The sequence below is a fragment of the Sipha flava genome, unplaced genomic scaffold, assembly GCF_003268045.1.
Source record: "Sipha flava isolate LNK unplaced genomic scaffold, YSA_version1 48955_pilon_pilon, whole genome shotgun sequence".
NCBI lineage: Eukaryota > Metazoa > Arthropoda > Insecta > Hemiptera > Aphididae > Sipha > Sipha flava.
The window spans coordinates 9,076-31,146 of NW_020273302.1; the positions used below are offsets into that span (position 1 = coordinate 9,076).

General features: G+C 29.4%; 1 protein-coding gene across 4 annotated transcripts; it reads left to right on the plus strand.

Moving 5' to 3' along the window:
* Positions 1-505: 505 nt before the first annotated feature.
* Positions 506-21,146, plus strand: LOC112689990 (voltage-dependent L-type calcium channel subunit beta-1-like; the record flags this gene model as incomplete). 4 transcript variants are annotated; one of them, XM_025563880.1, is given in 8 exon segments in its annotated part: positions 506-622; positions 953-1,072; positions 6,127-6,358; positions 11,717-11,954; positions 12,092-12,266; positions 12,356-12,454; positions 13,579-13,882; positions 20,080-21,146. In XM_025563880.1, coding segments are annotated over 8 exon segments (1,980 nt in total), but the record flags the coding sequence as incomplete, so codon positions are not given.
* Between the last annotated feature and the right edge of the window lie 925 nt (positions 21,147-22,071).

The window sequence follows — 22,071 nt, forward strand, 5'->3', positions numbered from 1 at the left end:
ACAAAAAAAATACATAAAATAACCGTTTCTAATGAATTACTTCATTAAATATAACTTAAAATATCCCTACGCAAATAAATATTGTATAAAGCGATCGTATTAATTAAAATAATGTTATTCAAACGGTTTATAATCATCGAAATCTATATTCTGAGAAATCTGTTTCGAGCCATTCCCAAAACGGTCTGTCTTAATCACGATTTGTTCATACCGCAGACCGTTTTAGTTTTCCCTTAGGTGTTAAACTGTTAGAAACAGAACTGCTCTCTCGTAAGACACGGTGATTGGTTATTCGAATAAAGCTTTTAGCTTACAACTACAAAGGTCGCATGAGTATTTGAAAAAATAAAATCAATTCTAATAATTTTCTAGTCGTATAAGTTTTAAAGACAATCTACAATCAATATGACTTATAGGAAAATCGAGTTGTTTGCGGTAGTTTATGTGAATGTTAGCACTTTTACCTGGATACAATAACTTTTAACTTTTTTTTTTCACATTTCAGGGATCCGAAGATTCAGACGTCATAACAAATACAGCGGACCTGTCTCTGGGCATTGAAAAAGAAGCGCTGCGGCGCGAAAATGAGCACAGAGCTCGTTCACAACTACTTAACAGTCGTGTAAGTACCTACATTGAGTTAAACAGTACCTACACATTTAGCAAATCTTGAAACAATGCACGTATTGTTATGGGTGATCGCCCAATATTTCTAATACATTTTTATCTATTGAACTTGAATACAATTGGAATTACATTAATTTGAATTGGTTGAGTCTTAATCTTATAAGAAAATACTCAGTTAATATTAACACAATTGAATTAATATACACATTCCTAAGTGCTTTAGACTAAACAATATGACTTTTCAATTAGACTCATTATATTTAAATTTTAGTTTAAAATTACCTATAATGGTTTTTTTAATTTTATAATATAATTTTTATTTCAGACAAAACCGGTGGCGTTTGCCGTTCGCACAAACGTTGCATTCGACGGTAAAAAAGACGATGACTCACCAATACAAGGTTGTGCGATCACATTTGATATTAAAGATTTTTTGCATATCAAGGTATGTTCAATATATTTTATAATACATGTGCAATTAAACGGTTAATAAACATTTTTATATTTATTACAATTTTGATTATAAACAGCACACTTTTTTGAGCGAATGTGTAAGACGGTCCAGTTATTATATTTTTTAAGTTTTTCTAACTTTCATAAATATATTAACAATAAAAAAAAGCCATAAACATTTTTTTTTTTTATTTATTACTGCATACCACAAATAACTATTGTCTGTTAATGGCATCGTACTGAACCATATATATATTACAGTATGTTTGTTTTCAAAGAGATATCTGTGGTTATTGATTAAATTTATAAGTATATAACAGTAATTTTTAAGAAAAATGTTTGCTTTTAAGTCACTGCATAATTATTTTAAATTATAAAACAAATTAATAAAAATGTAATGTTTAAAAATTTTATATTTACAAAAAATTATTTTCTGTTTAAAACAACAGACTGGCTGGAAATCGGTGAAATTCTAATGGACCAGCTAGTCCAAAATTTAGATTAAATAAGTCATAATTATTATTTTTATATTAGTCTTGATATTTTTTACACTTCGCATGATATAATATGATACAACTAAAAAGAACATTTAGTATCTATATAGATATTAGTTTTGTACAAATAGTAGTGTATTCATTTAAAATAATATAATTTGTATCTCATTCGTGTGACTGGAAAATTACCATATTGTAAAATTAGTTATAAAATATTAATTTTTCAAATATAAATAATAAACAATATCACACTGTAAAACTAAATTTTTTCACTCACAGTTTTATTTTTAACTAATTTTATTATCTTATTAAATTTCTCAGTTTTATTCGGTTTTATAATAATGATCATTGAAATAGTAATATCTAGATTAGAGAAAAATAGTTATTTGTACCTATTAATCTTATCAATATGTAATGGTTTTGACTTGTCATTTAAAATATAAATCAATGATTAAGTCAATAATTTTTTCATGTTTGAAAAATTGAATCAAACTTTATTTAAAATCTAAACATCTACAATCAACATTTTCAAAAAGTAGTAACTGAAGAACATTAATACAAATAAACAAATTTATTAATGGTTAAATAAAGAAAAAAACCCTTAACAATATACGTCAAATATCAATTTTTATCTTGAATAAATAGATAAATAAGATAGAATGATAAATTTTTAACATATTTAAAATTTAATAACGAGCACTAAATTCAAATAAAAATTAGCAATACCAAAACCAAAAATTTCAGTTTTATAAAATGAATAATTCATTCATGACGTTGTATGATTCATGTACTTGATTTTATAATTTGAAAATAATAAAATCTAAATGTTTTCTTGTAATTTAATAATATTACATGGGAATGACGTCAAACGTAATCCTAATGCCACCAATTAAATTTGTTCTATATGACTTTAACTATAAATGAATTTAAAACTAAAATCATCCTATAGAATAGTTAATTAATTTTCTATATAAAATGTAGTATGTAGTATAGTAAATGTAGTATGTGTATACAAAAGTATGAACAATTATAGGTATAATTCATAAATTATCAATGATTACATAATTAGAGCTTTGAAAATAATATTATAATTCCAATGGAAAATAAATAAAAATATATAAATGAAGATTTTTTTTTTTTAAAAATCGATAGACATTCAATACTTCAAAAATGATTCCTTTTAGTATATTTCACTGAATATTTGAAAAATAGTAAATATGTAATATTTTACATCATGAAAACATAAATTACGACTATATCCCATTGGTTATAGAATATATTATTGAATAAACTTTTTACTTAACAAGCCACTTGTACTCTGGTTAATAAAATATAATTCATTAAATGTACACAATTAATTCTTGGAAAATGGGTTTATTTCCACCATAAATCAAATTTTTTACTAAATTGTTTTGAATTTGATCTTTAACTATATAGAAATATAAGTCCACTAAATAATAAAATAATTAATTTTTTAAATATTTAATTATTATTTCTTGAAACTAAAATGGTTTTATAATATTTTTTTTATACTTATATCATCACAATTTATTAATCAGTTAAAGTTTATTAAATTATGTTATTTTAATTAAGTGTCTTTACACATCTTATATTTATCTTTATTTATCTTATATTTTAAAAACATAGTAACTACTTTTTTTTGAACTACTTAAATTTCTATGCCTTAGATACTATATAAACAAATAAAAATAAAATTGAATTTAACAACTCTTTGTAAATTTCTCTCAATTTAAGTATTGAGCATAGACGTGTATGCAGCAGATTACCCTGAACACATAGCCTTGATTCTTAAAGTACCAAAAATAAATAAAAATTATGACATATTTGGTCTTTAAATTTATATTATGTGATTTTGTAGTCTATTATAATTATTATTATATTTTTATATTCAGTCTTAGACATTTTCATTTATTTTTGAAACACAAATTATATACTAATGTAATAACAATTTAATCTATTAACAAAATTAAGAAGTACTTTGCTTAAAGAAAGTTAAACAGCTTAATGCTTTTAACTACAGGGCAAGAAATAGCAGTATAAAACTGAAAGATATTATTGATCATTAAAAACTCAGCTGAATGCAGAGTTACGTTACGATCATTTATGATTATTTATAAAATTTATTTTGTTCATTCATTGAAGTATAAATGACTATGTTTTTATTTATTTACACTATTTAAATATATTAATCAAACCATTTCAGGTGTTATATATTTAATTTTCCTTTTTTCGTAATTTATTTTAAATTTCAATTATGTAGATATTTATAATAACTAAAAAATAGCCATTCAGTTACTTTTTTTGAGGAAAAAATTAAAATTTTAAATTAAATAGTTATTTAAACATTTGTGTGTATATTTTTGCTAGAAATTTGAACGCTTAAAAAAAACTTTCAGTGGGAGGGGGAGGCAGCAGCATCTTTTTGTACACCCTAAAAAAAAGGTCTGTATACGCCTATAGTACTGAATGTGTATATTTATGTTTGTAAAACTCAGCTGTTATAACAACACTATAATTTAATACCGAAAAAATGTTATAAGAATAAAGTATAAAAATGTATTTTTCCTTTCATAGAAATTATATAATAGGTACCTATTTTTAACGATGAATCACAAAAAAAAAAAAAAAATAGAATAATCTGTTTTGATTATATTTTGATGAAAATATCAAAGTTATAAATACATACCTACATCTATACATGAAGGTAAAATTAAAAATATAACAATATACAACGATCAAGAAGCTTCGTAAATCCACTTTTACATTAAACGTAGCAAGTACATCGCCTTCAGACCTAATTTGTTCTTGTGATTTTTTTAGACTACTATTATGTATTATATACACTTTGTGAAAGGAACTTTACGACATTCTTAAGAATCCTTAATATTTTATTCACTACTTTTTTTTATAAATTAAGCTTTATAAGTATAAATTATACTTACCACCCTCGTAATGCTCACTGATCATAATTTTGATACTCTTGCTGATCATGTCTCTATGATATAGTACTATATTTATGTTTCTTTAAAAATAAATTTGTTTGAGCAGATATCTTTCTCTTTTCGAACAGAGTATTGACGGTAAATTATCCATTACCAATTATGATAATATTTCACTTATAAATTACCACTTATTCTGATTATTATAACATAATACAAATTTATATAAAGTTGTTTTTATTTTTTTTTTTTCAATGTAAATCTTAAAATAAAAACAGCAATAGTATGATTGTTTTTACACTATTTTCTATTGATTGAAAATTGAAAAGTGAACTAATTGTTATTGTTATACAACTTATACAATATTGATATGAAACAAATTGTATGCAAATACATTTTTATATTTTTCTTATGTAAAAATTAAACTAATACAATTAAAAAATAGTCGAATCCGCTTATTACGATGTACTAGTGTTACGTCTAAAATGATATTCTAAATAAAACGATCTCGAGCCATGATTTGATAAGATTGATATCTCAAGTGTAGTAAATTAGTAAATTTATTTGAGTATAACGATATCTGCTACAACGATGATTCAGATATAACGATTTTATTTTATAATGAATTAGTTTTACTATATCGTATATATCTTATAATACAATTAGATAAAATGAAATTTAATTTCTTCCGGTACGAAGTTCGTGATCTAATCTGTAATAGATAATGATACTGTACATTGTATACAAAAATTTAAAATAATCCATTTACTTATCAACCATATAAATAATTAAATAACAGATAAAAAAAAATTAGGTATTTTTATGAGTATGAAAATTATAAATTATTATTATGCTTAGATTCAAATTATATTCAATGTAATATATATTATTATATATTTATAGTTCCTTTGTTTTTGTTTTATAGAATATAATAAAAAATAAATAATAAGTTATAACATAATAAACAAAATTTGTAGTTCTTACTGTTTATGCAAACAGTAAAAGTTTTATAAACAAAAATCTAATTAATTTAATATTATATTTAATGTAGTGATATAATTATTTCTATTTTTATCTATTAATTTTATTAACCTATGTATTAATATACATAGCTCATAGCCTATGCTATTGAAGGACTTTTGACAATATTACAAAAGTTTTATCATTTGAATACCCAAATAAAATATGATCAATATAAATAGGTTCATGAATTAATTTGTATATCTAAGGAATAAATTTCAAATATACAAAAAAAAAAAATGATTTCATAAATTAGTTTTGAAACCGCTTTATCATAATATTAAATAATATAACCGAATTTAACTAGCAATATTATTTTACTGAATAATTTAACAGTATATAATGGATTATTTTTAATTTATATAAAAAGAAATAGTACTTAACTATAACTTTCCCACTTTGTCATTATTGTTAATAAATAATTAATATTGGTGAATAGCTATTCACCTTATTTTATTGTAAATCTTTTATTCTTAATGTGTTTTTTATTTATAATTTTAACAAAAATAATTTGAATATTAATCAGAAAACAAATTATTGTTATTATTATATTTTGTTTTTAACCATTACAGGAGAAGTATGACAATAACTGGTGGATAGGCCGCCTGGTGAAAGAGGGCTCTGATGTGGGTTTTATACCATCCCCTGCCAAACTCGAACTCTTGCGTCAGATGAACCCATCACGAAGCTCAAAAAATCATTCTTCCAAAAACTCGTCATCATCAAACTTAGGTGGTGTAATAAATGATATGCTGTCTACCAATAAGGGGGGTGATTCAGGGGGTTCCACCCCTCCTACTCCCGGTATGTACTGACTATCCTGGTTTATGAAAAGTAATAATATTTATGATTTAAATTTTTTTGTCTGCGTGTGTTTTGTGTGCAACACAAACGATCACAATATTATTTTTTCATATTTTTTAAACATTTTCTCGGTAAATATAAAAAATAAATTATTATACTATCGAATAAAAAATCGAGTACCATATTTAGAGATAATAAAATATTAGATGTACAAAAAAAATGTGCATGTCAAGCAATCTTGAAATGAATTACTTCGTCAAACATAATTTAAAATACATCTATTTCTTTTTTTTCTTCCAATAATTTATTTTTGACAGAGTGCGTTATGAAACGAAAAAAATTTTAAATTTATGATCAGTGTGAACAGTACTTGTATGAATTTAATATTCATTTTTGGTATAGTAAAGATATCGACAGAAGAATTTGGAGTTTAATATTATTAAACTCTGAGTAAGTAAATAAATGTTTAATTTGATTTATCTAACCAACCTAAAAATAAATTTAAATGTATACTCATAAAAAATAATATAATATCACAAGTAATTTCCGATTTAATACCATTACCTGCTATAGTTGGAATCAATACAAATGTTCACAACTTATTAATTTCCTTAGACGTAATCTACCGTTTGAAGGGCGAAACAGCTAAAATAGATACACTGTCATTGAAAATCAATTGAAACAAGTATACCACGTTAATACACGTCACAGTAGTATCTGTATGTAGTTAAGCTTTATTTAATGAGAAAAAAACGCACACTAATCTCTCTATAAACTAGAAATGGAAACACTTGTCGTTCACAAAACATGTACTTACCTACTTTCAATAATAATAAACTTGTAGTTAAAATTATTTTTTTTCTCTTGTAATTTCTTTTAAATTTCAAAATACATTTTAATGTCATATTATTTTGTGTATCATTTGTGTATGGTGTAGATCTGTTGCAATGTATTTGTCATTTTGTTATTTTCGTTCGTTCTTCCAAAATAATTTCTCCTATTTTTTTTTTTTTTTTTATTTATTAGTATCTACAGAAATAATTTTAATCACTCTAATGATTAAAGAAATTATGATCTAGGGAAGAACGATTTATTCAGTACACAGTATTATTAAACATAATCTTCTTTATAGTTTGCTTTATATTAAGCTTGTGTATTTGATAATAATGAATTGTTTGATTTTATTTTAATATAGTATTTTTTTTTATACATTTTTGATATATTTTTTTTTTGCATGTGTTCTTTATAAAGAAAAAAAATTGTTTTGAAAAACTGTTGTTAATTTAATCTTACTACATTAATAATCCAGTGGCGTATTTGAAGTTATATTTCGTAGAGAGCAAATTTATATTTAAAAGTTTACTTTTAACATTACTCTTACGGTTTAAAGTAATTTGTTCTTCACCCCTGATAGCAATCCCTATAGATAGTATAGTTTACTCCCGATTATCCATGGAATAGGGTGGCAGGACATCCATGGATAAACGAATTCCGCGGATAATCCGCAAAATTAAATTTTATAATAAAAACTAAATTGGAAATTGAAATTAAAAATTATTATTACATATGTATTATTAAAAAAGATACACATGTATGTACATGTATAATGAAAAATTAATAAAAATTAGAAATTATTTATGTACAAAAAAATCAGTCACAAGTTGTTATTTCTTTGTTTGAAAACTCTTCTTTTTAACTTGTGATTGAAGTTTTTTTAATAACATTTTATCACACAGAATTGTATCGTCTTGTTCTTCTAGAAATTTAATGATCCCGTCTACATGTTTTAAAGCTGCTTCATGGCTCACTTGCTTTACTTTATTTACTTCATCGTTTTCTTCTTCTTCGCCTTCACTTTCCGAAACTGTACCTAATGCTTCACTTACTATTTGTTCATCACTAAGACGCTCAAATCCTTGATCATTGGCATCACAATTTATCCACTCATTAATGTTTTCTTCGTCAACATTCTCTCCTCTAGTTAGAGATTTAGAAAAATTAGCCAAATCAAAAGCAGAGACTTCTTTTTCTTCCTCCCCTATCAAAGTATTTTCCACACTCGGTAAAATTTTTCTCCAAGATTTGACTAACGTAGTTTGCTTAACTAACCTCCAAGCAGTATTTATGTCATAAATGCTATCAAGAATTGTATAATCTTTCCAAAAACTTTTAAGATCATGGCCCTCTTCAATTCTTTTTTCAAGCAAACTTTTTCTATAATTTTTCTTCATAGAAGCAATTACCCTCTGATCCATTGGTTGGATGAAAGCTGTGATATTAGGAGTCAAAAATTTGACAAAAATATTTCCATCTTCCGATTTCAAGTCAACTGGGTGGGATGGGGCATTATCAATAAGCAATACAGCTTTCTGAGGTAAATTTTGAGACTTGAGATGTTCTCTTACTTGGGAAAAAAAATTTTTTTCAAACCACTCTTTAAATATTTCTTGATTCATACAGGCTTTTTTTTGGTTAAAGTAGGGTACTGGGAGGTTTTCAGCTATGGTCCCTTTAAAAGATCTCGGTTTTTTTTGATTTACCAATCACTACCAATTTTAATTTTTGAGAACCTGTCGCATTGCTGCACGTCATTATGGTTAGGTGTTCTTTACTGCTTTTATGTCCTGGGTCGTGCCGCTCGCTTTCAAATGCAAGTGTTCGTGTTGGCAAACATTTCCAGAACAGCCCCGACTCATCAGCGCTATACAATTGTTCATATGATATTTTCTCTTTTTGAAGAAACTGTTCAAATTTAATTTTGAAATCTTCCGCTGCCTATTCATCGCAACTTAATTTATCGCCGTGAATTCCCATTTCTTTTATTCCGTGGCGTTTTTTTAACCTTGTCAACTACCCTGATGACGCGTCAAATTTCCCTTCTAAACCTAACATTTCAAAAAACTGTTTTGCTTTTGCAGAAACAATAGGTTCTGAAACAGGAGTTCTCTCACTTCTAACTTGATTTATCCACTGTAAAAGAACCGCATCTAATTTTTCATAATTGCTAGTTTTCATGGTTTTTCTTTTTTTCATTGATAAGCAGTTATCTGATGCGGACGCGAATTTCATTAATTTTATCTTTCTGTTTAAAAATATCTCTAACGGTACTTTCTCCTATTCCATACTTCAAGCTGATTTATTTTTTCGACGTACCCTTTTCAATATTGTTAATCAATTCAAGTTTCTCTTGAATTGACAATACCACTTTTTTTCTTTTTTCACTCATTTCGTTATGGACTTGCAATAAAAAATATTAAAACTAAAATGACGCAAAACACTTTAAACACCAATGCGAAGTTCTAGTCGATAGTAGACAGAAGACTAAATAGGTATACACGTTATAAGTGATCAAATGCAATATGTAATGTACGTTATCGCATAATCGACTATTGCGACCTGGTCACATAACTAGTATATAGTTGTTATACTCACCATCTCTATTGGGACTAAATTTTTCTAGGAGCCCACTTGCCATTTTCTCGCTATTGGTATCAAATTATTCAAAATTAAATTAAATTATATAAAATATAATTAAAAAAGTATATTATAAACATGTCTACAATCAGCTTGTCTATTCCGGTGAACTACTCATATTGAGTTACTGGCTGACGAACAAAAGGGAAGTTGAAGAAAGCTGAGCATAGAAAGAATTTTCACTGCAATCTCTCTTTCTTCGATCGCATCGCAAAAATTTAAAAATAAATGGATTCCAAAGTTGTTAGCGAAAATACAATAAAAAGGATGTTTTAGAGGAATTTTACGATCAAACTTAAAATGTTGATGAAACCTAAGAGATTCGAGGGCCCCAAAAACAAATAATTGTATACATGACTACGAACAGGGATAATAATAAATATTATAAATATATTAATCAATAAACACCCTACATATAATAAACTATTAACTGGTTTTTTTTGTAGTTACGTGTTGAAAAAAAAACATTATACTTAAAAATGTTTTATTAATATCGTAATACCAGTTATTCGTAAAATTTTTGCTAAATGAGATTAAAAAATTACAATAAATTAACAAATTCCTGATCTATGTTTTACTCATATTTTCGTGTATCAACCACCATATAAACAGATAAAATGTCCAAAAAATAATATAGGTAAAACCTCGAATTTCAACGAATTTCATGAATATCTAACTAATATTGATAGTTAATGTTATTTTTTAAAAAAATTTATAAACTATTTACTTGTACTTGCATATAAAATAAATTTGTTTTATGAGACGGGTTGGGAAATTATACACTTTTAAAATATTTTCATCTCTTAAATTTCCTTGTGAAGCTTTTATTTGAAATTGTGCAAACAAATGTATGAATTTGAACCCTAAAACTCCATGAAAACATAAAAATATATTATTCAACGGTGAAGATATTTTAAAAATTGTCTCAATATTATGATTAGATCTGGAACTTTTAAGTTTCAGCTGCCATTAATAATTAAATAGATAAATATTATTAGGCATGAATTAAGCTATGAAACATGAATTATGAATATCCACTGTTTAACTTTAAAATTACAAACTCTCAAATTTTATTAATACACAAATAAATTAATACCGAATATGCCACTCATTCATAACAATAGGTTTAATGCTATACAAATGTATTCTAAGATTATAATCTTTATTACTACTAAAATAGTTTTATGGTTTTGATCTGTTTATTTTCCAATGATTATCCTTTTCTTTTCTAAATCGCTATTTGCATGAAATGATAAATCGATAAAATATAAATTAGCAAACAACACATACGCAGATCACTTGATTCGTTTTTTAAAAAATGTTAAAAAACATTTTAAAATACCACTAAATAAAAATTTAATAATTGTAATATTTTTTTACATTTCATATATTACGTCACCTTCCCATCAACTGTGCACCTCAAAACAAAATTCTACAATCCTTAAAGTTCTTTTATTAATTACTGCAAATACTTCCTATTTGGTGGATAGTAGCATTGTTAGAATTTTCGATGGATCCGGCTATAAAAACTAATCATGTATTGATTTTGTAAAGTTATGAAGCTCTAAAATATTAGCATAGAAAATAAAAATAACATTCATATTCTACTGTTAATTATGAAATATTTGACTTGCATAGTAATACAAATAACATTTGGCTATGTTTTTCTTCTTATTGAAGAGCTATGTTATCAATGCAAGAGCTTTATATCCGGAGCCATAGAATGTAGAGCCCATAAAAATACGTTAATTAGTACATTATGTTAGACATTTAGATATTTTTCATTTTTTTTTTTTTTTTTTTTGTCGTTTTATTATTGATTTAATCTAGAGTGGTCAAAATAAATTTCAACGATACTGTTGTTTATTTCGGTATTTTTCGTAGCAGAAGATGATGATCCTATTGGAAGTGGTCGTATTTCTGCCAGAACGACGCTTACTGCCCCGACAGCAAAAGACAAACGAAAGATTTTCTTTAAAAAACAAGAAACCACACCACCTTATGATGTCGTGCCATCAATGAGACCAGTTGTACTGGTCGGACCATCGTTAAAAGGATATGAAGTGACAGATATGATGCAAAAAGCTTTATTCGACTTCTTGAAACATCGTTTCGAAGGAAGGTTAGTTATTATTTTTTTTTTTTTATTTTATATAAAATTTAACTAAAATTTGTTATACGATGTAGCCTACGACGTATTTTAAGATTGTATGACATGGGAAAACAATTTAAAAAAGCCCATTTAATTTAATTTTTCAGAATCATTATAACCCGCGTAATGGCCGATATTTCCTTGGCTAAAAGGTCACTTCTCAATAATCCTTCAAAAAGAACAATTATTGAAAGTAAACCCGGATCGAATTCGCGGTCGAATATAATGGCTGACGTGCAACAGGAAATCGAACGGATTTTTGAACTCGCTCGTACACTACAGGTACATCTAATTTCTCAAAATCAGTCTAATATTGTTGAACTACAGTACAACTAATATAATAATGAGATATATCGACGACAATTTTACAGCTTGTTGTTTTGGATTGTGATACGATCAATCATCCATCACAATTAGCGAAAACTTCTTTAGCGCCAACCATAGTGTACTTAAAAGTATCGTCGCCTAAAGTAAGTAATAACGTTTATAATTTTGTATATACCTACTATGCATAGAATACACTTTAGAAAATGTGTTTAAAACACAAAACCATAGTGCTATTTTAAAATATATTACGTTTTTTTTATGCGTCAACAATCCTAATTTTTCTTTTAAAGTTTAAAAAAAAAAGGGCCAAGCACATGAGTGTTATTTTTGAGACATCTAATATCCTTCAACTATATAAACAATTTAATTATATGGTCAAACACGTTTCCATCTGATTATGCAAGAATTAAATAGAACTTTTATACTGCTAAAATATGAACTCGCGAGAAAGTTTTAATAATATTTTGTTTTGTTTCCTAATCAATATTTTAGTCACTAAACTCGTTCATAGAAACTAGAAATAATAAATAAAATTCACAACCGAATTATTTAAATTATTATTTTTCTTTTATTGAAATTTTGAAATACTTCAAAAATGTTTCAATGACATTGGTCACAATAAATTACATCCTGACAAAAACTAAAGTATGTGATTTTACTCAAGTTCATAGAACCATAAACAGTTTATTTTTATCAAATATATTGTCTTTAATAGACCATGTGTCTCGGATTCATTGCTCTGTATTGATTCCGGTAATTGCTCGGTTGTGCTACGTGAGCTTTGAAAACTAATCAAGTAGCTTTAAAGAAAAAAAAAATTATACATTGCATATCAATTTCCCACTCTTACATAGTATACAAAATAAACAATGATTACAAATAAAAAAAAAAAAAAAAAAACACCGAGGAAACACAATAAACTATGTGATCTGTAAACACGTTTTTCGACAAAACATCTTACACTAATCCCTGCGAACGGCCGTCATAGGTAATGTTACAGTTCGTAAACTCCGGGGAAAACATTTAACTAGGGATAGACGTAACACGTAAACGCACATCGATTGCTCGACAGTAACTCGAGTAAAATCATAACTCTCGCGGTTGCGGTTTAACCTCACGTTAGTGCTCGAGACCGAGTTTTACGGTGGAATTCTTTTTTCTTTCGATTTCTTTCGATCGTTTGTTTTTTTTTTTTTTCGTCTCCACGATCCCGTCAGTAACAACGTTCGTGTGTGTCAACCGCGTGTGGTTTTCGCGTGCCCCGCAGGTGCTCCAGCGGCTGATCAAATCCCGGGGCAAATCGCAGACCCGGCACCTGAACGTGCAAATGGTGGCGTCCGAGAAACTGGCCCAGTGCCCGCCGGAGATGTTCGACGTGATACTGGACGAGAACCAGCTGGAGGAGGCGTGCGAGCACATATCCGAATACTTGGAGGCGTACTGGCGCGCCACGCACCCGCCCGTCACGCCCGACCCCAACGAGCCGCAGCTGCTGGCCAGACCGATCAGGAGCTCGCCGAGCATGGACATGCCGATCATGTCGTCCATGATGAACAGTTACCAGTCGTCAGGTGAGTGGCAACTGTCGTGCTCGCTGGTGTCCAGCATTAACGTGCTCACCAGCCCCGTCGTGCGGCTCCAGCGGTACGAGTAGAGAGTCGTACGCGCGTCGTGCGTATAGACCGCGGGGGGGGGGACACCGCGGAGACACAATGATTCCGCACGGTGTACCTTTTTATCGCCGGTTTTCCTTTGCACATTACTATTGTTCATTTTTCTTTGACCTTTTTCGCAAGACATTTGCGCATCGTTCAATTTTCGCGTTGTACATCGTTTGCGCGCGTTTACCGATTAAAATATCATACATAGTTTGTGCATCAATATTATCCAACAATAGAACTGAACGATTAGGTTTAATTTTGTAAAAATAACGGTACATAACAATATTTTTAATGCTTAATGTATTTATTTATGTTTACTATCGATTCATTTTTACTCAAACTATATCATATTTATCCTATCTCATATATTTTGTATTTAACTATAACTATAATTTGCTTGACTGAAAGAACACATTTTTTTTTTTTCAATTCATTTTTAATCAAATTTATAATAAATTATTTAAATCTTAAATTTTTAACAACAGAATAATTTGTATTAATTGTATAGTTTTTAAATACTTGTTTAACAAAAACGTGTGTCTATATATTATTTTACACCCTTCTATTCGTTCGGTATGTTAATGTGCATATGATGTACGATATTTTAATTTAGGTAAACAGACGATGCGCAAATGCTTTACGGCCCTTTTTATCGACCCGATTCCGCGTATTTTCGCAGTACAGGAGATTTTTTTTTTTCCTATTATTATCCATAAAAATTGTTGCTACACAGTCAGTTATGATAAAAAAAAAAATGAATATGTTAAATAAAACGAATGACTAAAAATAAAATACCTGTATAGATAAGTTTATTCCGATTTATTTGTTTTATTTGGTGTTCGATTTTTACGTATTTATATATATATATATTAAAATGAGTGATTAATTATAATTTTCTCCCTTGATATTCAGGACCAATTTGCGATAAAAATTGTACATCAATTAAATTTATACTGATTGTATACATTAATGGTGGATTTCATACATTATTGTTTTTTTTTTTGCATTTAACATTTTCTGATCATTAAATAATGTAATCGATCTGATTTTAGTCTCGGTTTCCGACTGAAATCTCATCAATAATTTTATAATTAAATAAATATGGCGGTGTGGGTGAAAAAATTGGTCGTTATGTATGCGATAAAAGCTTTCAGCACCATTAGTTGTCCTATAAAAAGTATAAGTAACTATTTAAATCATCTATGTGTACACACAAAGAAATATTAGTGTTGATGTAATTAGTAATCAAAAATAAAATCGGCAACTTCGCTAATTAGTTTTGTGCGGAATCGTTTGAATAAAAAGGTATTTGCGGGATTGTGTATCTCCGTATAAATACAATAGTATATTATAAACGAGCGACGTATACGGGGTAAAAACTGTTTATGACTGGACGCGTCACGAACAATCGGATTTTAGAATTGTGCGGTTTTTCGTTAGAGCTTTTGATTCATAAAATTTTAATAACGATTACACTGATGACAAGTAGAAGAAAAATTAAAACTTAACAACTCTCTAAGCAGGCACTTCGTGTATGTGACAGTTGGTTCAAATTAATAAACTCAATTCGTCTATTTTTGTTAAAAATGTAATTTAACAATTTTAATTGCCTTTTTGATGTCATAAACAGTTTCTACTAAGTATTTCACGTTGTTTCGTATTGTATCGAACGCTGTGTTTATAAACGCTTTGTAGAATAAAAAAAAACTGATGTATTATCAAAAGTGTTTGATTTTGCTTTATTGTATTATATAAATTTGTGAATTAGTCATTTAGATTGAAAATACTACTTCCTACTATCCTATTAATCCTCTTGCCTCGTCAAATTTTTCTACGGGATCATAAAATCTCGTACATAAATTTTATGCATATTATAGGTACAGAACAATTTTTATCGAGTAAATCGAGCTGTATTTAGATTTATATGTAATAAAAATATTCAGAAAATTAAAACATAGGTTTCCGTTTTAAAATCCGATATTGTTTAAAAATTGTATAATGAAGAATCTAAAATATCTAGCACAGCCCATTCACTTGAAAAAATATTCGTGTGTAATAATATGGATTTGTACAGCATCTATGAACTCTGATAAATTAATAATTTGGCATCTTACGGTTTGCACGCTTATAACGAACGACTACATACTTTTCCCGTTCCGACAGGCTTTGGCGGATGCGACGGTATGTAAGAAATAAATAGTTGTTCGGATGTCAGTGTAAAAATGGAATTCGTAAATTGATTAATTATTATTTGTATGCAGACCGGACGGAACGCGGATTGGCGTGCTTCCCGACGATTCGATATAACATTATGTCATGTGTGTGTACGATATACCTGCAAAACGATAATTGATAAAAATAGTCTCAGAAAAAATTAACTGAAAAAAAGGACTGAGGAATATGTATCAGACATAAAAAATTGTCAATAGCTATTCCAGATCAAAAATAAGGAAAATTCAAAGATTTAAATTCATTAAATGTCTCTATTTATTTTTTGAGACTTTTAATGGTTTTAGCTGCGTAAAAGCCAAATTTACTATATTTCAAAATCCTTTACAATAAAATTGACGTAGTTAAAATCACCAATTTTCAACAATCGTAGATGATTAAAATATCTTAGAGTGAACGCTGTATATTAAACAAAACGCATCTTGTTTCTAATAAACGCTCACCGGAAGAAGTTTAATACATTATTCACGAGTGTTCTATCAACTGTCTTTACTGATATTGAAAAAACCTCTAATAAAATCAAAGTATAATATTTCCTAAGTAAATACATGAGAATTTTGTTGAAGATATTTAAGATCGGGAAATTTGATCACAGAAAAATAAAAAAAACAAAAATATCGTTATAAAACAAATACACCCTCGAGCATGTTTCCTTCACTCAGAATCTAAAATCAAATTTAATATTTATTTTAAATTATAGCTGTCGAACAACACTATTTAATATGTAATAATAAAATAAAATAATATAGTTTAGATTATTACAGCCATACACTCAGAATAATTATCTCCGAAATCAAATTTTATTCAAAAATAAAAATAAAATTTGGAAAAAAAAATATATTATGTAAAAAAAAAAACCATCTAAATAAATAATTTATCTAAGCTTCTTTAACTTTTTTACCGGTTTTGTTATTTTTTCCGATTCAATATTGCTTGGCCTATTTTTCTTTATTTAATTGTAATACTTGGCTATATTTTTTGACCCATTTATTACGTGGCCAATATTTCATGTACTCCTATACTATCGTACAAAGTTCAACATCGCCACAGCAAATCGTATTGTTATTTTAACGAAATATTACAACGGAAAGTCTATTGTACGATCACGTACTATAAACGACATATTTCTATTAACTAATATTATTTTCTTTATTAGTTCCAATTTACATAACTAACAACTAATATTAAAACGTAACAAACTACAACAAAGAAAAAATAAATGAACTAATGAGCGTTCACGTCACTGCGCGCACACAAACACACACACAAACACACCCTGTGAGTTGGTTCGACAGTATGGCCACTCTTGTGCCGCGACACGAATTATAATATAAAGGATTAACATTTCCATGTGAAATGAAAAACAGGAATATATATATAAAGTATAGTATACAGGTTGATCGTTTTGAATTCGACAGGTAGGTAATAAACGTGCATAAATGGTTGAAACCACCTGGAATGTAACTCACTCGTATCGAGTTGGACTGATGTGCTGACAATAATTTAATTCTAACAATGTTTTGAACTTCTTACATTTTTCCTCGGGATCTTCATTTAGATCAGATTCCACCGTCTCTTTTGTTTTCTGCACTGCACATTGCACACTAATAAATATCTACGAATCCTTGTATAACTATTAATTTTTTTAACTATTTTCGATCTCTAATAATCTCGACCAATAATACTAGTTATAATATGTACTACATAACTGTTAAACCTATATTATTCCTTTGCGGTGTTTTTATTTCGCTTTTAAACCTTACGTGTATTGTTTTAGTTGATTATACTTCGAAGTTGAATTACACGCAGACTTCCCACTAATGGTCAAGTTTTGCAAGTATATGAATTCGGAAAAATCTTAGGAAGCAGAGTTAAAATAATCTTTGGTCAATCATTCAGAATACTATTACAGTGATGACTTAAAGTTTACCTTTCAGATTAAATTTGTGATACTGGATTAAGCTACATCGTAAAAACAAAGGAAACATGTTTCAATATATTATCATTTCATTTGTAATAACAGGCGTTATTAATAAAAATAAATTTTTGAAAATACCTGTATCTGTAACTGTGGAAGGAACTATTATTAATATTCGATAACATTTTGTGTTTTGCTCTGATTTTCACGCTTCACACTGGCCATCACTATTGCTATAACATTTATTGATATTTTTTATCTTTGGTGTGGCAAATAACATAAGGTGTTTTTTTTCTTTCCACGCGTTATATATTATATATTTATATTATTTCATCGACGATTTATAATCAGCAAGCCGGTAGCGAGGTAGTTTGGATTGATGATTTGTACGCATGGTTTTTTCATTTTTTTGTAAACTAAGATTTTAATTTAATTTTACTTATTGTAAAATTACTTACATGGTCAGTATTTGCTAAACTGTATGGAAACATTTCACGAGTAGTTCGTTAACGAAGTGATTCCATTGAAGTAGTCGTCATCGTTACTGGCGAGTGCACCGTATGTCCTCAATCAAAGGTCGAATTGAATTGTCTAAGAATAATGCGTTAATGTTATACAAAAAAACCTTATATGCCTCATAACCTCTATCAAATGTGTATCTGTCAGTTTGGTTAAAATAATATTCCTTGGCTGCACATTAAGTTGTAACGAACGCTTCATAACCAGACAAACAGACTCAAACTTTCATTGATTTTAGTTATATTTATAATCACCATAGAAGTACATATATGTAAGACCCATAAACTGTCCAACATAAGCAATTGAATTTTTATGACGTATTACATACGCCTACATTATTTGAGCTGTACATTTCGGTAGTTTGCAAATGTATAGTGAACCATCGAATTCGATATTTATTGGTGTTATCAGACGTTATACTGTACATATCTATTTCGATGATTATCGAGCTCGGTGATTCACTACAATATTTCACCACATATTTTTAAACCGACTACGCATTTTACAGTGTAATATTTAGGCGTACATCATGAACATTCGAGAATCGAACTAAAAAAAAAAAAAATTAAAACAAAACAAAGACTTATTGCAATTGCTAACATCAAACTAACACAATAACACAGTAGTTGGTGTACAAGTAATTGTAATCTGATAATATAATTAATAAATTAATTAATGAAAAAAACCATACAGTTTAATCACAGTTTGTCACAACAATAATATTCTTAACCACCTGCCTTGAGCTGTGTCCATAATGTCAACAACGATGAGGGGAGGGGGTGCTTTCAGTAAGATCCTTAACATTTAAAGAAGAAAATAGTTGATTCGTATTTATTCGCATGGTTTCTACAGTTCCCATTAGCGAAACGCGCTCTTCGGTCACGCGATTTTTACCCAAGACTAGGTCGTTTAAAACTTAATTTTGACAGCACGAAACCGCTATTTCGAATGGGTGTACTGTAAATATGCTTCGTATGTACACCTGCAAGTGAACAATGTAGTTTCACACTTTAGGTTATAGACAGACCTGGGAGAAGTCGTGTGTGTGTGTGTGTGTCATTCACCATATTGTTAAACGATCGATTATTATTATTGATTTGTTCAAAAAAAAAAAAAAAATCAAACCGATTCCTAATAAAAATCTATTGTTCCATACCCAGCATTTACGTCACGCTATAGAGATGAAATTCCTAACCCAAAAGGCAAGACCATCGGTAACGTACATCGCCTTAGCGAACTGAACGAAGACTTTTTCTGTGACCCCCCCCCTCCCCCAAAAAATAAACAAAGTTACCGGGGTCACGGTAACGGTGATCCTAACCAATGCGTTCCACTTAACAGCCCGCATCACCAATCCTGTGCACGCCGAGCATGCGTAGCCGCGTTGTTATAAATGCGTTTCGTAACCGAGACGGTTTCGGCCGTGAATTTTTGCTTCCAGATTACCAATCGATGGACCGCATGCCGCCCCGCCTGGAGCGCATGCGCACCACCGAGTACGACGACTACGAGCTCAGCGACCATGACAGCATGGTGTACGTACCGCCGGCGATCGGGTATCAGTCGAGACAGCACCAGCAGCACCAGCAGCAGAATCATCATAAGCAGCAACAGCACCACCAGCAACAGCTGCATCTCCAGCAACAACAACAGTCACACCATATGCAGCAACAACAGTCACACCATATGCAGCAACAACCGCATTACATGCAGCAGCAGCAGCAGCATTACCAACAGCAACAGCACCATCACCATCAGCAGCAGCAGCAGCAGCACTACCAGCAGCAGCAGCAGCAGCACTACCAGCAGCAGCAACAGCAGCAGCAGCAGCAGCACTACCAGCAGCAGCAGCAGCAGCAGCAGCAGCAGCACTACCAGCAGCAGCAGCAGCAACCGCCAATGCGCCGGCAGCACAGCGTGTCGTTCGAACGGAGCCCTTCGCAACGCGGCCCGGCCCTGCGCCCGGGCGCCAGCTCGCACAACATGCACCACCAGCTGTCGTACCAGCTCGGCTCGCAGACCGACATGCTGACGCACAGCCCGCCGGAGACCTCTTCCGACCATCTCATGTCGTACATGTCGCCCACGCTCAGGTCGTCGTCGTCGTCCACTTGGCGCGGCAACGTAAACATTTAGTACAAACAGACGGAATTTTAATAATAACACACGACCATCACGACGGTATCGCAATAATACGCCAACGTTTTTACAATAATGATTTTTAACGGCAACGACGACGGCGACGACGACGACCGGTGTTCCGCGACCGAGAGACCATTCTTCGAATGGTTGTCGACTTCGTCGTCGTCGGAGCTGCTCAGTGTTTACTGTTCACTATTATTATTGTTATTATTATTATTTCTATTATTGTTATTATCATTACTGTCGTCTACGTGATTATTATTAATATTGCCGTAATAACGAAACAAATGTCATGTAAAACTCTATTTTTCGTTAGTTTTGGTTCTTTTGGTTTTTTTCGTTTTGGGGGAAAAAAAAAAAAAAAAACATTAAACATTAAGTCAATCGAATGAATCGCACGGTGCCCCGCACCACGACCGCACACCGAGCTCCGTTTAAGCGCGTGTGCTCGTGCGCGCGCACCGTGCTCATTGTCTATAAACATATATTAATTATTATGATATATTATAATATAAACGCGGTACGATGATTACATGCGTGTAAATACGTATTGTTCAACATATTTATAGTGTCTACGTTATTACTACTATTACATTGAACTTCAATTGCCTTAATTGGACCAACATTATACGCTGTGTGCTTTTATGTTACGATAATTATATAATCAATACGTATTAAACGTTTATACAACGAAAAATCTCCCCCCGGAAAATTCAAACATTTAAAAGCGTTTTAGTGTGATATTTAATATTTATACTACTTATATATGATTATAATTATTATTATTATTATTATTATTATTGAATAAAATTTAAATCAATAATAATAATCGATTAAATAAATATAAATTTAACTGAATTTAAATTACGATTTTTTTTAGTAATAATTTTTATCTTATTAATAAACGTTCGCACAGGGGTACTTAAATAGTTTAATACGAAATCGTTGAAACAATATATGAGAGTAAAATCGTTGTATAATAAATAATAACATACTCTTGTAAAATGTATTACTCCTCTTGTAAAACATATTTTAATGTTTTCAATCATTTTTATAGGTTTCTAAGTAATAGGACGATTGCGGACAAAACTAATTTTTAAGATTTGTATTACTAAACTATTGTCCTCGTCCGTGTCCCCCTTTGTTTATTCCAATCGCCTCAAACGTGATCAAATCATAATTTAAATTATTATTAAGTTTTATTACTTTACTGAATAATCGCGTTTGTACGTTTCTTTTTCTGTTGGTCTTTATTTTATAATGTTATGTTATTGCTTTATAACGTAATATA